Genomic DNA, 18,326 nt, shown 5'->3' on the forward strand with positions numbered 1-18,326 from the left:
AACATAGAAATTAGGTGCAGGAGTAGGCCATTCAGCCCTTCGAGCCTGCACCACCATTCAATACGATCATGGCTGATCATCCAATTCAGTATCCTGTACCTGCCTTCTCTCCATACCCCCTGATCCCTTTAGCCACAAGGGCCACATCTAACTCCCTCTTAAATATAGCCAATGAACCGGCCTCAGCTACCTTCTGTGGCAGAGAATTCCAGAGATTCACCACTCTCTGTGTGAAAAATGTTTTTCTCATCTCGGTCCTAAAGGATTTCCCCCTTATCCTTAAACTGTGACCCTTTGTTCTGGACTTCCCCAACATCGGGAACAATCTTCCTGCATCTAGCCTGTCCAACCCCTTAAGAATCTTGTAAGTTTCTATAAGATCCCCCCTCAATCTTCTAAATTCTAATGAGTACAAGCCGAGCCCATCCAGTCTTTCTTCATATGAAAGTCCTGACATCCCAGGAATCAGTCTGGTGGACCTTCTCTGTACTCCCAAATTCAATTACTGTTTCTTAATTTTCTTATAATGACGTCTGATGAAGCAAATGCAAAGTAACACGTTCATTTTTGTTCTTATAGGTGTCTTTATCACCCATGGAGATGTTGGAGTTGGAACTATCGTTGGTTCTGCAGTGTTTAACATCCTGTGTATCATTGGTGTCTGTGGATTATTTGCAGGGCAGGTCAGTCCTGTTGAAGATAGCCCTGTTGAAAAATATTGAATCAAAGTCGAAAACTTTACCAACTTGTTTAGAATGGATGTCCTTGCAAGCTCACCTGCCTGCTCCAATGTTAACTCCCCTGGTGTAATTGGGGAGGGAAGTGAACGTACATGGAATGTGAAGGGGAAAAGATTTAATAGGAGTCTGAGGGGTAACCTTTTCACACAAAGGGTGTTGGGTGTATGGAACAAGTTGCCAGAGAAGTTAGTTGAGGCTGGGACTATCCCAACGTTTAAGAAACAGTTAGACAGGTACATGGATTGGACAGGTTTGGAGAGATATGGACCAAATGCCAGCAGGTGGAACTAGTGTAACATGGACATATTGGCCGGTGTGGGCAAGTTGGGCCGAAGGGCCTGTTTCCACACTGTATCACTCTCTGTTTCCATGACTCTATTATATAGGGCAGACCAAAGGTACAATTACATCCTGCACCAGATAGTCTTGCCTTATGCAAGTTTTCTATTCAGAATTTATATATTCCTCTGTACAACTCAAAGCAAATATGCTTACTGTTCGTAACTGCTGTGTGGCTCGGAATCTTATTATCTTATACAAAAGTTATTTTACCTTAAAAACAAGTTATGGGTATTGCTTCAACAATATCTTGGGACATTACAAAACAACCTTTAGTGGCATTTAAGTTGAAATTTTAAGTAACATTCTTCTTGATGCTTAATTTGGCTTAATTTAAAAGCTTTAGTCTTTTGCGATTTGATATTCTCAACGGTCCAATTCTGAAGACTCAAAGTCTGTAACAGTGTTCTTTTAAACATTTCTCCTTTCATCATTTGATTTGCTACTTTCAGAATCTTGCTCTGTAAATTTGCCCCGATGACGTGTGCAAATGTAAGATAAGCAGAATTTACCAAACCAGCATTAATTCCATTCCTTGTGATGAAAACAAAATCAATGATTCATTCATTCCTTGTGAGGGAAGTTGAAGAAATGAAAAGAACACTGGCTCAAATCTCTGAAGAGGGGCTTGAGCCCACAACGTTCTTGTGACTCAGAAACAAAAATGCTACCAACTGTGCTGTATTTTTTTAATTTTAAATATCTGAAGAAAGTACATTACAAATCAAACCAATGGTATTTGAAAAAGACACTTTAATGGGCCGATTAGTGTTTCTGTGTTGTAATCTTTTTCACACACTCAACTAAAAAAACATAAATAAAATACTACTAAAGGGAAATAAGAATATATAGGAGTGATCAATTCCAGTTTACAGCACTCCTAACATCTCACAATAACAAACCAGTGATATTTGCTCTCCAAGACGGTTGATCTATATTGCTTTAGTCAAAAAACAGTGTTTCAAAAGTCTTTTTAGATCTAGGAATGAGATTAAAGCTTGATGTTTTAATGTTAAAAATTTGAGGAGGAGGTTAGTTTTTTTTTTTTAAAGTAACTTTCCTCAAGAGAGATCACACACAGAATCCTGGATTTCAGCTCAAATGCCTCCAGGAATTGCTCGCACTTGCTTGTGATGTTCTTTTAATTATCCTGATGATTTTGAAATAACGCTGGCTTTTTCTACAATAAATAATTGAAAGTAAAACCATGTAGAATTTAAAGTAAAAGGTGTAATCCGACAGACAATTAAAAAAATATGAAGATTACGGTATTTCGCCTCCTGCTCCATCAGTTCTCAAAATGTGAATGAGGTGGTACGTTTGTGCCACAATGAATAATTCTACTGCAAGGTGAGCTATACTGCACTCCTAACTACATTGCCTGACAGAGTATTGTAGAATAATACAAATATAACAAGTATACAAGTATAACAATATGCAGGCACCACACATTTAACTGGGGAGGTTACGTTTTTGAAAAGTACCGCAAAATTGAAAAACATGTAAATTAAACATGTACGGGTCTATCTATGCAGCCAGGTGTATGTTTGAGAGTATTATTTGGAAAATGCCAGTGCATAAATCAGGCTTTGGTATTAAAAGAACGAGCATTATTCTTTTTTTAAAAAAGGCACAAAATCAAACATGCGTAAACTGTGAGGTGCATGTAGTATATTATGAAAATTCAAAGGCATTTCCTAAATATGTGGTCCGCAAACTAGCAATATTTGGCCTGATCCAGCCCCGCCTGACCCCAAGCCGGCATAAGGTGCAGGCTGATCCAAGGGCTAGTGATTGCAACAGGCAATGTAGATGTGGTCTGATGAGAAAGGCTGCACTCAATGAAAGGAGAACTTGGGAATCATCTTACACAGCACTGTCCATTGAAGACTGAGGCCGACAGACGGTGTGTGTTGGAGGACAGTGTGACAGTGTAGACTCTTTACATGACGTCTGTCTCATTGCTGAAACCTGTGTCAGATGCTCTTATTATTATCTGTAAACAATTAATATTGTAAGTTGCCCACAAAGGTTGCAATTCCTGCTTCAAGTGAAGAGAAGTGTGGTGTGTGATCTAGGTTCATAAATTGCTATTGATAATGGCTATTAATAGCAAATTAATCTAAGCTAACGCCATTTGTTTGTGTTTGGCCCATATCCCTCTGAACCTCCAAACATGTTTTAAATGTTCTAATTATGCCTTCCTCTACCACCTCTGGCAGCTCGTTCCATATAACCGTCATTCTCTATGTGAAATATCTGTCCCTCAGGTACCCTTTAAATCTTACCTTAAAGTTGCACCCTCTAATTTGACTCCCCTACTCTTTGGCCGTGACTATCTACCTTATCCATGCCATTCATCATTTTATAAACCCCCATAAGGTCACCCCTCCACTTCCTTTGCTGCAGGGGAAACAGTCTCAGCCTTTTTAACCTTTCCTCAATTTCTCGTTTGGTGAGGTTGAGGTTATGATGATTGACATTGGGAATAGAATAGTTTCTTTATTGTCATTGTAACATGACCATGTACAACGAAATTTAAAATGTCAGCCAGTCAGTGCAGCATTCAAACATTTCTAAAAGCTAACGATACATACAAGGTAAAATATTAAAGATAAACAACTAAATAAATATCACGGACAAAGCACGCATACACACCCAACCCTCCATCCTTCTGTCGATTGCACAGTTACCACAGTCCCACAGTACCACAGACAATGCTGTCGACATAGGTTGTGGATACAAAAAGCTACATGAATAGGCCCAATGTCCATGTTATAATGGGCTCTGGTTTTCACTATTTACTGCCCATCCCTAATCATTTGAGTAGATGGTGATGAGCCACTCATTTGAACCTCTGCAGTCCTTCTGGAGAAGCTGTTCCCTCAGCATTATTGGGGAAGGAGTTCTATTATTTTCCACTGACCATTCTCAGCAACTGGTGGCAAGTTCAGTAGAGTCTTTGACAACATTCCACCAGCAGATTGGATTCCTGCCATTTAGATTGAAGAACGGTATTTGATAGGGGAAAAACAGAATAAAGGAATATGATGATGAGGAAAGATGTAGGAGTTGAGGTTCTTTTTGTTCTTCGTGTTCCTGCTTTCTTCTGAATGTGTGAAGGCTCATGTCTGGGGGAGTGGTGGGGATTGGAGATTCCAGAGGTACTGAATGTGAATGAGATAACCAAATGCAAAATTCTCATGAGAAATTCCATCTTCTTCTTCAGTAACTTTACTTTTCTATCCTTTTCAGATTGTATATCTGACTCAGTGGTCTGTGTTCAGGGATTCGCTGTACTATACTTGGTCAGTTATCATGCTTATTGTGGTAAGTGGGAAAGCTTTGTTCTACTCGCTGTTGTACTTTACATCCCAGAACATAAATGCATGAGGTATCATTGATTCCTAATGGCTCTGTCTGACATAGAAACATAGACAATAGGTGCAGGAGTAGGCCATTCGGCCCTTCAAGCCAGCACCGCCATTCAATATGATCATGGCTGATCATCCAAAATCAGTACCCCAATCCTGTTCTCCCCATATCCCTTGATTCCGTTAGCCAATTTGATATATTTGAGGTGCATTATCTGTAGTGGTGATATGCAAGTTACAGGTCTAGTTATTGATATCATTGGGATGCTGAATGTGCAAACGAACATCAAGATAATACTTCACAATCAAGCCAGTCCAATATTTACTCTCATATGCCACCAAGAAAGTCTTGGCTCCAGTTGGAATTTTTGAGACAAAGTTTTATGCAATAGTTGGACAAGGGTCTCTATGTTTTTCATACTGATGTTTTATGTTAATTCTCCTTAATATTATTCTACCCTATTCTATCGCAGCTAGAACATTACCAGCAGTAAGTTCTTTTCACATTGCATTGTTCCTCTCATGTTCCGCAGGTCCTCTCTTGGCCCTCGATCCTCTGCTTTACATACTTGGCAATACTTCAATGCAAACAGAGCATCAGCCCCCACATGCACACTGATGATTCCCTACTCAGTACCAGTCATACTACCATGCCTTGCCCCTGCACCATTCAACGTAGTCACACTCTGTATCCATGAAGCTGAATTGGATGAACATAAATCTCCTTCAACTAAATATAGAAGTCATTGTCTTTTATTTTATTCACAAGCTCTATTCCCTAACTAGACACCAGATATTTCTCTGGCAACTCACTACAATGCCCGTAGGCTCTTTAGTGTTGCTGCTTAATAAGGAAAGTAAGAGTTAGAACTACTGCTACTGCATCTTTTATTCAAAGTAGTTAACTCTCAGCTGGCAGCAGTGACTGCCACAATATCTCCAAGTCATAATGCCATACACTTAGTCCTCAAATGTACAATAACTAGACCATGTTGCTTCCCTTCCAATTATTTACACATAAAATAGTTTTCATATTTACAAATGTCTACTGTGTTATCTACTCAACCATTTACTCTACTCATTACCATAGCATTTGAGATATCAAAAGCGAAGTTGCGTTGATCATCTCTAAAGTTCTCACATCAGATGCCAGCAAGGCTACGCCGGGTCCCGGTGACTCCTGACCTCACCCCATATCCTGACCAGCTTTGGCTGCATCACAGAATCCATAGACTAACTCCAGTTCACACTCATTGTGTACCTGCTGATCTTAGTCCACCACCTGCCTGAGTGCCGTGTACATATATTGACTGATCTACTTCTGGCCCAGTTCCCAGACTCCCAGTTCTTGCATTACCTACGTATGGCTCCATTATGTGAACCTCCCCCTCCCCATGCCCTTGTGGTTGGAGTTCTCCCACAGGGTTTCCTACTTGAAACCATCCTCCCAACTCCTGGATCCCCTTCTTGTCCTGCACCAATCCATCCACATTGGGCTTCAATCAATCAGCATCTCATCCAGGGAATTCTCTGTGGTAAAGATGTGAGTTGGCCCATCCATTTGTAGAAACAATGTGAACCATTAATTCATGGACCATTCAGATCCTTTGTGTGATAACTGGTGCCTCGCCCAATGGGGGGTGGGGGGGGAGAACATCAACATGCAGCTTTTGGAAGGGATGAGCTCGCCACTTCCGTTTTTGCAGTCGCACAGTGACAACTGTGGTTTCAAGAGATCTTGACAGTGCTCAAAAATCCTAACGTCCGTTGAGAAGGTAATGGTGGGCCACCACCTTGAATGAATGATCAGCATAATGGATGGGATACCAACTAGGGCAGATGGTGTTGAGCTTTCTAAGAATCATTGGTGCTGCACTCATCCAGGTAAATGGGGGAGTATTCCACCATGCTCTTGACTTGTGCCTTGAAGATGGTGAAAAAGGACTTTGGGTGTGAGGAGATGGGTCACACAATGCAGTATACTCAGTCTCTGACCTGCAGTTGCAGCCACAGCATTTATGTGACAAGTCCAGCTACATTTCTGTGGATTTTTGGTGGACTTGGCAATAGTAATGTCATTAACTGTCAGTCTCAGCCCATTTGTCAGTTATCCCCTTGCCCATACGTTTGTTATCTCTCTTTCTGATCAGCCTGCATTTTGAGGTTGTCCAAAACTGCACATGCAGTAAATCCAACATGTCTCCTCACATGTAACCATATAACCATATAACAATTACAGCACGGAAACAGGCCATCTCGGCCCTACAAGTCCGTGCCGAACAACTTTTTTCCCTTAGTCCCACCTGCCTGCACTCATACCATAACCCTCCATTCATACCATAACACACCATACCATAACCCTCCATGTGTTCACTGATCTACACTAGTTCAGGTTCAGCAAAACGTACATTTTAAAATTCGAATTCCTGTTTTCAAAAACCTTCCTTTTCCTCAACATAGAAACATAGAAATTAGGTGCAGGAGTAGGCCATTCGGCCCTTCGAGCCTGCACCACCATTCAATATGATCATGGCTGATCATCCAACTCAGTATCCCGTACCTGCCTTCTCTCAATATCCTCTGATCCCTTTAGCCACAAGGGCCACATCTAACTCCCTCTTAAATATAGCCAATGAACTGGCCTCAACTACCCTCTGTGGTAGAGAGTTCCAGAGATTCACCACTCTCTGTGTGAAAAAAAAAAATTCCTATTTTTAAAATCTCCACCATATATATAAACTTCCCACATAACTTTATCTCTCCAACCCTCTGACGTTTCCAGTGCCGTATGAACATGTACAGATGCACCGTAGAAAGTGCAATATTGCGTTGCCTGGCAGCTTGATTTGGGGACAGATCTGCCAAGGCCGCAAGAAATTGCAGAGATATTGATGTAGCCCAGTCCATCACATCGACAAATCTCACCCCCCCTTAGACTCCATCTACACGTGCCCCAGAAAAGCAGCCAACATAATCAAAGACTCTCCCAGGTCTCTCACAGGTCATTCCATTTGCTTCCTGCTCCTATTGAGCAAAAAGTACAGAAGCTTGAAAGCACGGACTCAGGACTCAAGAACAGCTTCATCCTTTCTTTTATCAGGTGTCTGAAAGGTTCATTCATAAGCTGCAGTACTGCCCAACGCACATCATCGCCATTGAGGGGATTCTACTGATGAACTGCAATACTGACAACTATATTCTGCACTCGATATCTTCCCCTGTACTCTACCTATTGAACATGAGTTTGACCTGATTATATTATCTTATCCGATTCGATAGCAACGCTTTTTATTGTACTTCAGTACACGTGACAATAATAAACCTAAACTTAAACCTATTAACAACATTGAATGAAGCTATATTCAGCCCTTCAGACCTCACCAACACTTAGAGCAATCTGATCAGTACTATTTCCCTGCATACTAACCTGCACCCTATTCTATACGTCTCTGGTTTCAGCTGCCAGAGATCTTAATTCCTTCTCCGCTTCTCGATCTTTCTTTCTTTCGCTCAAACATGCCTCAAAATCTACAAAACAGCATCTCTTGGTCATTGCTCTGATATTTCCTTTCAAAGGTTTCAAAGGCCTTTTATTGTCACATGCACATCAAGATACGTTGATATGTGAAATACCATACAGCCATATGAAAAAACAACAAGACACAAATACATAGAAGTTAACATAAACATCCACCACAGTGGATTCCCCATGCTCCTCACTGTGATGGAAGGCAAAAAAGTCCATTCTTCATCCTCTATATTCTCCCGTGGTCAGGGCAGTTGAATCATCCATCGTCAGGGCGATCGAAGCTCCCACAGCTGGAGGCTGGAGCCCCCACGTCGGGGCGATCGAAGCTCCCACAGCTGGAGGCTGGAGCCCCCACGTCGGGGCGATCAAAGCTTATGGCCCAGTATCAATTGCTCGATAACATTCCCACAAAATAATTTGCAACATTTTGACTGGATAAAAAGTTTAGTTCCATTTGCTGTTTACCTTGTCTGAAATCCACACAATGTACTTGACATCCTCCCACTAGTTAACATGTGCTACCTGCACCCATGTCACAATACAGTTTATACAAAGTGGTGTCAACAGCCTGACAAATGTGTCTATTCCTGCTGCCCTATGATACAAGATACAAGATAAATTTAATTGTCACGTGTGCCAGATGGCACAGTGGAATGAATTCCCATACAGCCATACAATAAAAATAAACAGGACTCAACACACTATAGAATTTAACACAAAACATCCAAAAGTGGCCCTTGTGGCCAAGGGGATCAGAGGGTATGGAGAGAAGGCAGGTACGGGATACTGAGTTGGATGATGAGCCATGATCATATTGAATGGCGGTGCAGGCTCGAAGGGCCGAATGGCCTACTCCTGCACCTAATTTCTATGTTTCTATGTTTCTAACAACATGATAGACATGTTGCAACTGGGTGTCATCAGCATATCCTTGATGACATCCAGTTCCGTTTTGTACCTCTTTTTTTGTTTGCCTGTTTATTGAAATGTTCCCGTTGTGAATAATGGGCATGTGTGTCATACAGCTGGTCACTATAAACCTACCACATTATCTGATGAAACATCTTCATACAGCATCCCTGCACAAACAGGCTTCCACTTATTTAATGCATGTCCAAATTGCTAGCTACGTTTTGTTTAAAGATAAGTGTGAACATCACTGAATATGACACTGAGAATATATCACGTGGTTTTTCAATTTCAGTTCCACTTTTAGTTTATTGTCACGGGCACCGAGTTGAGCGAAAAGCTTTTGTTCCGTGCTATCCAGCCCACAGAAAGGCAACAAAGGGAAGTCCAGGACAAGGGGGTCACAGGTTAAGGATAAGGGGGAAATCCTTTAAAACCGAGATGAGAAGAACTTTTTTCACACAGAGAGTGGTGAATCTCTGGAACTCTCTGCCACAGAGGGTAGTCGAGGCCAGTTCATTGGCTATATTTAAGAGGGAGTTAGATGTGGCCCTTGTGGCTAAGGGGATCAGGGGGTATGGAGAGAAGGCAGGTACGGGATACTGAGTTGGATGATCAGCCATGATCATATTGAATGGCGGTGCAGGCTCGAAGGGCCGAATGGCCTACTCCTGCACCTAATTTGTATGTTTCTATGTTTCTAACACATGATTACATTTGAGCCCTTTACAGTGTACAGATACATGATAAGGGAATAACATTGAGTACAAGGTATAACCACCAAGGATAGTCTGAGCGTCACCATAGAGGCAGATAATAGTTCAGCACTGCTCTCTGGTTGAGGTAGGATGATTCAGTTACGTGATAATACCTGGGAAGAAACTGTCCCTGTATCTGGAGGTGTGCATTTTCACACTTCTATACCTCGTGCCTGGTGGGAGAGGGGAGAAGTTGGAGTGGCCCAAGCCCAACAAATGTAATTCAGCAAACCCAATTATGGCATTCCTTGTATGCCCCTCACCTTAGATATTACTTGTATGTCTTTGTGTTATGCGTTGTCTGACTTTATGTGCCTGAGATGCTGCACCAAGATCATCACTGTATTTGTACCTCACTGTTCATATGTTCATAACTTATAGGAACAGAATTAGGCCATTCGGCCCTTCACATGCACTCCACTATTCAATCGTGGCTAATCTATCTTTCCCTCTAACCTCATTCTCCTGCTTCTCCCCAAAACCCATGACACACATACTAAACAAGAATCTATCAATCTCTTCCTTAAAAAATCCATTGACTTGACATCCACAGCCTTCTGTGGCAATGAAGTCCACAGATTTACCACACTCTGATTAAAGAAAACCCCCCTCATCTCCTTTCTAAAGGCACGTCCTTTTATTATGAGCCTCTGGTCCTACACTCTCCCACTTGTGGAAACATCCTCTCCACATCCACTCTATCTGGGCCTTTCACTATTCGGTACGTTTCAATGAGTTCCCCACTCATCCTTCCAAAATCTAGCGAGTACAGGCCCAGTGCTGCTAAACGCTCATTATATGTTAACCCAATCATTCCTGGGATCAATCTCGTAATCCTTCTCTGGCCCCCGACCAACGCCAGGACATCTTTCCTCGGATATGGGGCATGAAGCTGCTCACAATACTCCAAATGTGGCCTGACCAATGTCTTATAAAGTGTCTGCATTAGATCCCCGTTTTTACACTCTTGTCCTCTTGATATAGATGTGGGTGCTTGGGGATAAGCATGTTCTTGTGCTTACAACAGTACACTGTGCATCAATAATGCAGTGTCAGTGGTGGGTGAGGTGCAGAGAAGCACAACCTCGCTTCATTCATTTTTAGTGAGACTGGGGCCGTTGACCATCTCGAAGAGCAAGATGTTAGATGTCCCGGAGAGGTAAAGGTTAATAACTGACGCTTTTGTGCTGCCACAGGAGGAAGCACAACGTGTGGTAAGCCTTTGATGCCTCAGGATTAGCTTGGAAAAAAAGTTGCAAGGGCGAGGAAATGTGACAGGGGAGACATCAAATGTGAACAGTTAAAAATACAGCTTGAGTGCCCTGTGTAGCATGGGGATCCATCAACTGTGGGATACAACTAATAACTGATAGCTATCCGGGTTTTCAAAGGATTTGAGAACAGGTAAGTCTGGATGACTTCTTGAGAGAAGGTTCTGTGGCGAAAACAACCAAAGTTGTTTATGTAGACTGCCTTCAAAGGATTCAGGCACAGATGCATCAGGGGGACTCACTGTACCATTGAAGTGGGCAAAATAAGGAATATAAAGATGCGTGGTTTCCAGCAGAAAAGTTTCACACGTAAAGCAGAAATGGAAAGCCACTTGCTTAGCATCGGAAATGAGTCCATCTGACTGTATGTGGGAAATGTCTATCCTGTAAAATCTACCATCAAAGTATAATGGAAGTGGAACAAGTAACAGAGAAGCTGGTATGTTCCTCTAAACTCTATATAAATAACATGGACCACTGTTTGTCAGGTCCCACCGCATTGTACTAGCAATCGCTCACCTTTCTCACCCCCCCACCCCAGCCCGCACATCCCCAGCCTCAACTTCTCTGTGACAGAATGAGACCACCCCCTCCGTCCCAAACACCCATCATTTAAGCCTAGCATTATAGAACCTGGAGCCCCTAGGCTGCCTCTATACACCAATCTTAACGCATTGTAGAATGGATTCTATATTTGCTATCCATTTTTGACCTACACGTTCTTTATTTTTTGTGCTTTAGTACAAAATACAGACTAGATATATTTTAACAATACAGTATTGAGAAATGTGTTCAGCAGGTTCCCCATGATGTAAAGTCATTGTGCTGTAATTGAAAGCTATAACCAAATGTAACAGTGTATCACAAGTGTTCACCGACACTTTACTAGTCACCTTATATTTAATTAGTTAATGAAAAGGCTGATGATGTGAAGGGGAAAGTCCATGAGAGCTGTAAATTATCAGAGCCTAAAACATCCGTGGAAGTAACTGGAAAAAGTAAATGTGACTTGAATTTTTGAACTCATTGTGGAAACTGGAAGACTATAAATATGTGCTTTTCTTAAAATTGCCCAGTTTTGGTGAACAGATTGGGTATGTGTCTTCTTTGATAGATTCTGTGTCGTAGAAACATTGAAACATAGCAAAATAGTGCAGGAGTAGGCCATTCAGCCCTTTGAGCCAGCACTGCCATTTAATATGATCATGGCTGATCATCCTAAATCAGTACCCCGTTCCTGCTTTCTCCCCATAACCCTTGATTCCGTTAGCCCTAAGAGCTATAACTAACTTTCTTGATATCATCCAGTGAATTGTCCTCCACTGCTTTCTGTGGCAGAGAATTCCACAGATTCACAAATCTCTGGGTGAAAATGTCCTAAATCTGAGTAGGACTAATGCACGTAAAGCTGCTGGCCCTGACGGCATCCCCGGGCGCGTGCTCAGGGCCTGTGCTGCGCAGCTGACAGACGTCTGGACTGACATCTTCAACCTGTCACTTGCCCCAGCAGTTGTCCCCACTTGCCTTAAAACCACCTCCATCGTGCCAGTGCCAAAACACTCCACTGCGGCAAGCCTCAACAACTTCCGCCCAGTTGCACTTATCCCCATCATCACCAAGCGCTTAGAGAGGCTGGTCCTGGCACACCTCAAAAGCTGCCTACCCCCCACACTGGATCCCTATCAGTTTGCCTACCGCAAGAACAGGAGTACGGAGGATGCCATCTCAACGGCACTTCACTCCGCCCTCTCCCACCTCGACAACAGAGACACTTACGTAAGAATGCTGTTCATCGATTACAGCTCAGCATTCAACACCATTATACCATCAAAACTGATCACCAAACTCGGTAACCTGGGCATCGACCCCTCCCTCTGCAACTGGATACTGGACTTTCTAACCAACAGACCCCAGTCTGTTAGGTTAGACAAGCACACCTCTTCAACCCTCACCCTGAACACCGGCGTTCCACAGGGCTGTGTGCTGAGCCCCCTCCTTAACTCCAAGAAGACCAAGGAGCTCATTGTAGACTTCAGGAAGTCCAGAGGCGGCACGCACACCCCCATCCACATTAACGGGACGGAGGTGGAACGTGTTTCTAGCTTCAGGTTCCTGGGAGTCAACATCTCCGATGACCTCTCTTGGACCCACAATACCTCTACTCTGGTCAAGAAGGCTCATCAGCGTCTCTTCTTCCTGAGGAGACTGAAGAAGGTCCATCTGTCTCCTCAGATCCTGGTGAACTTCTACCGCTGCACCATCGAGAGCATCCTTACCAACTGCATCACAGTATGGTATGGGAACTGCTCTGTCTCCGACCGGAAGGCATTGCAGAGGGTGGTGAAAATTGCCCAACGCATCACCGGTTCCTCGCTCCCCTCCATTGAGTCTGTCCAAAGCAAGCGCTGTCTGCGGAGGGCGCTCAGCATCGCCAAGGACTGCTCTCACCGCAACCATGGACTGTTTACCCTCCTACCATCCGGGAGGCGCTACAGGTCTCTCCGTTGCCGAACCAGCAGGTCCAGGAACAGCTTCTTCCCTGCTGCTGTTACACTACTTAACTCTGCATCTTGGTGACTGCCAATCGAGAACATTTTTCCTGCATCTAGCCTGACCAACCCTTTAAGAATTTTATATAAGACCCCCTCTCATCTTTCAAAATTCCAGTGAATACAAGCCCAGTCAATCCATTCTTTCATTATATGGCACTTGAATTGATATGCAAAATGGAGAAAATTGTTCCAGCTTCAGGCTCTGCATGAAATGTATCAGAAAGCTTGTAGGTTGTCATGCTGACAAGTGCCTAGGAGTTGGGAAAGCTGCCGACAATTATAGATTCTATAGACAATGTTCTATAGATTCAGGATTAGTTCCTGTGGATTGGGGAATAGCTAATGTTATCCCACTTTTTAAGAAAGGCGAGAGAGAGAAAAACCAGGGAATTATAGACCAATTAGCCTCACATCGGTAGTGGGGAAGATGCTGGAGTCAATTATAAAAGATGAAATAGCCGAACATTTGGATAGCAGTAACAGGATCGGTCCGAGTCAGCATGGATTTACGAAGGGGAAATTATGCTTGACTAATCTTCTGGAATTTGTTGAGGATGTAACTAGGAAAATGGACAAGGGAGAGCCAGTGGATGTAGTGTACCGGGACTTTCAGAAAGCATTTGATAAGGTCCCACATAGGAGATTAGTGGGCAAAATTAGAGCACATGGTATTGGGGGTAGAATGCTGACATGGATAGAGAAGTGGTTGGCAGACAGGAAACAAAGAGTAAGGATTAACGGGTCCCTTTCAGAATGGCAGGCAGTGACTAGTGGGGTACCGCAAGGCTTGGTGCTGGGACCGCAGCTATTTACAATATACATCAATGATTTATATGAAGGGATTAAAAGTAACATTAGCAAATTTGCAGATGACACAAAGCTGGGTGGCAGTGTGAACTGTGAGGAGGATGCTATGAGAATGCAGGGTGACTTGGACAGGGTGGGTGAGTGGGCAGATGTATGGCAGATGCAGTTTAATGTGGATAAATGTGAGGTTATCCACTTTGGTGGCAAAAACAGGAAGGCTGATTAATATACTGAATGGTGTCAAGTTGGGAAAAGGGGAAGTACAACGGGATCTGGGGGTCCTTGTTCATCACTCACTGAAAGTAAGCATGCAGGTACAGCAGGCAGTGAAGAAAGCTAATGGCATGTTGGCCATCACAACAAGAGGAGTTGAGTATAGAAGCAAAGAGGTCCTTCTGCAGTTGTACACAGCCCTAGTGAGACCACACCTGGAGTATTGTGTGCAGTTTTGGTCTCCAAATTTGAGGAAGGACATTCTTGCTATTGAGGTAGTGCAGCGTAGACTCACGAGGTTAATTCCTGGGATGGCGGGATTGTCATATGTTGATAGATTGGAACAGCTGGACTTGTACACACTGGAATTTAGAAGGATGAGAGGGAATCTCATTGAAACATATGATTATTAAGGGATTGGACATGCTAGAGGTAGGAAACATGTTCCCAATGTTGGGGGAGTCCAGAACCAGGGGCCACAGCTTAAGAATAAGGGGTAGGCCATTTAGAGCGGAGATGAGGAAAAACGTCTTTACCCAGAGAGTTGTGAATCTGTGGAATTCTCTGCCCCAGAAGGCAGTGGAGGCCAATTCTCTGGATGCTGTCAAGAGAGAGTTAGATACAACTCTTAAAGATAGCGGAGTCAGGGGATATGGGGAGAAGGCAGAAACGGGGTATTGAATGTGGATGATCAGCCATGATCACAGTGAATGGCGGTGCTGGCTCGAAGAGCCAAATGACCTGCTCCTGAACCTATTGTCTATTGTCTATTGCATCAGGAGCCTAAGTGTTCTACTATGATGGGAAGGGTCTACAATCAATATCTTCAATCCTTGAAACAGCAGCTGTATTGTATTAGCTCCTATAATGTATTATAGTGTCCTAGTCTAGAGCCATTTAGGACTTTTTCACCCAGGATAGAGGGCTTGCTCTTCTTCTTAGGGAGAAAGAATTATTTTCTGAAACTTCAATTCCTTATTGCCTCAAAATTTGTAAACGAAAACAAACGATGCTCCAGAGAATTGAATGGACTTCACAATAAAAAGCTAATTCTGTCTCAAGTACAAAATATCCCGAAAACGTTATGAATAATTGCCGCTGTGAATCAGTTTCTCAAAATGACTCTTAATCCGACAGTTGGCTTCCCACCCCAGCCACTATTGATTGACTTAGCCCGATAATAATCAAAGAAAAATCCCAATGTATATCTCCACTTTTCTTCCTCAGAAATAAAGGGTGAAGAATAAATCGCAGAAATAATCTCTGGGGCAAAAATAGAAAATACTGAAAATGCATAGCAGGGTCAGCAAAATCTATAAAGAAAGCATGGAGTTAGCGTTTCAGGTCAGAGGTGCCCAACAGTGTATAAAGCACCATGGGCCATTGTATTCTCTGTAGAAACAGTTTCACCTGTTCAACATTTCCATCATTTTCTATTTTTATAGTCAGACTTTCAATATCAAGACATTTTGCACGCTGTCACACTCAAAACCAATCATGGCATTCAAAATCAATATTGTCAGGAAGCAAATTTCTGACATTATTTCATATACTTGTACAGAATTGTTACATCATTAAAGGGAAGAATTCAGACTGTCAGGTTTGATGTGAAAGCATTGAAGCTGATGCCACTCAACTGCTCTTGCACATTATGTCCTTTCAGATATTTATCCAGCTGCAATTGAATCTGCCTCTGCCAATACCTATCATGTGCATTCCCGCTAGGGTTGCTAACTGTCCCGTATTAGCCGGGACATCCTGTATATTGGGCTAAATTGGTTTATCCCATAGGGGACCACTCTTGTCCCGTATTTATCCCGCCAGCAGGATTATTGGTGCTCCACTCCCTTTCCTGCTGGACATATACAGGAAGAGATGTATCAGCAGAGCCATCTCCATCATCAAAGATCCCTACCACCCATCGCATCACATATTCTCCATCCTGCCATCTGGGAAGAGGTACAGGAGCATTAGCTGCAAAACCAGCAGGATGCTCCTCAGCTTCTTCCCGCAGGCTATAAGACTGATAAACGAACTTTGCCCCCTGCCAAAGTATCGCGCACCAACCACCAACCTGGACACACTGCAGTAGGGCCACTGTCGTGCTGCTGCCGATCGGAACGCCTGTTGATATTTAGTAGAGTATTAAATTTGTTCATGATATATGTATTTTTATTTCTATTTATTTTTAATGCACACTGAATGGACACTGGTTGAGCAACGTTTTTTTGTTTCCTCTGGGTATGTGAATACTCAGGAAAATGACAATAAAGATATACAATACAATACAATTTGACCGCTACTACTTGGGTCAAGCGGACTGTTGGGTCGGAGCACCGTGTCCGGCCCCGCCTCACCCATCGCGATGTAGTGCAGCCCATGGAGTGCAGCAGCAGCTCCTCGCCCTTGGCCCCGTCGGACGGCTGCCCGGCCAGCTGTCTGACCTTCGGATCTTCGCTTACCGCCGGCCGACACCACCACCTCTCCTTCTCGTGGCCGATCATTGGTTCATGAGTTGGATGGGGTGCCGGACTGTGGCCAAAACTCCTCAGCTGGCCCGCTGGCTGGGCTTTGTGTGCAGTCCAGCACCCGGGGCCAACTCATCATTCACCCAGCCACGGCCCAGTCGGTCAACGAATTGCCGTCGGGAATTTGTCCCTTAATTTGACCTTCTGTCCCTTAGTTGGGAGTGAGGAAGTTGGCGACCCTATTCCCCACCCACACCACACACTGCATAAATTATTCTTCCTTGTATCACTTTTAATTCATTTGCTAATTATCAGAATTATATATCCCCTACTTCTTGAATCTTTTGTCCTTGAGGGAACAAATTTTCAATAAACTGTACACAATATTTGAAAAACTATTCACAGCTACTGTTCTACAACACAGCTTCTGTGAGCTGTATTTCTGTGAATTGTAGCACTTATATATATTTTTCCCAAACATAGCACCCAAACCTGGACACGATACTCCAGTTGTGGCTGAATCAGGGTTTTCTAAAGGTTCATGGCCACTTCTTACAATTTAAGATGGTATTTATCATACAACACTCTCTTTCTTGACAAAGAAGCTGAAAGTGAAGAGAGAGAATTTTAAGCGTCAGGCTCGATGTAATAGCAATGCAGCTGGCCCTACTCTCCCGCTCCTCTCCCCAGAGGAACTTACCACTGGAGCAGCCATCTTATAACAAACATCTCTTGGAGAGGCCATCAAGGCAAATTAAAAATTAAGAAAATGACATAGAACATTAGTCAATCTTCAGATTCAGATTCAGATTCAATTTTAATTGTCATTGTCAGTGTACAGTACAGAGACAACGAAATGCATTTAGCATCTCCCTGGAAGAGCGACATAGCAAACAATTTGAATAAATAATAATAAGTGTCCGGGGGGGGGGGGGGGGGGGAGTGGGTGATTGGCAGTCACCAAGGGACGTTGTTGGGTAGAGTGACAGCCGCCGGAAAGAAGCTGTTCCTGGACCTGCTGGTTCGGCAACGGAGAGACCTGTAGCGCCTCCCGGATGGTAGGAGGGTAAACAGTCCATGGTTGGGGTGAGAGCAGTCCTTGGCGATGCTGAGCGCCCTCCGCAGACAGCGCTTGCTTTGGACAGGCTCAATGGAGGGGAGCGAGGAACCAGTGATGCGTTGGGCAATTTTCACCACCCTCTGCAATGCCTTCCGGTCGGAGACAGAGCAGTTGCCATACCATACTGTGATGCAGTTGGTAAGGATGCTCTCAATGGTGCAGCGGTAGAAGTTCACCAGGATCTGAGGAGACAGATGGACCTTCTTCAGTCTCCTCAGGAAGAAGAGACGCTGGTGAGCCTTCTTG

The 18,326-nt window shown here is 43.4% G+C and overlaps 1 protein-coding gene across 1 annotated transcript in view; it reads left to right on the top strand.

Annotated features, from left to right (window-relative positions):
• Positions 1-18,326, top strand: part of slc24a4b (solute carrier family 24 member 4b) — a 247,337-nt gene that overhangs the window by 171,870 nt on the left and 57,141 nt on the right. Inside the window, exons 6-7 of the mRNA XM_055640063.1 lie at positions 580-683; positions 4,335-4,409. Coding sequence (XP_055496038.1) covers positions 580-683; positions 4,335-4,409 — 179 coding nt within the window. The remainder of the gene's footprint in view (positions 1-579; positions 684-4,334; positions 4,410-18,326) is intronic.

The sequence above is a fragment of the Leucoraja erinacea genome, chromosome 9 (assembly GCF_028641065.1).
Source record: "Leucoraja erinacea ecotype New England chromosome 9, Leri_hhj_1, whole genome shotgun sequence".
Lineage (NCBI taxonomy): Eukaryota > Metazoa > Chordata > Chondrichthyes > Rajiformes > Rajidae > Leucoraja > Leucoraja erinaceus.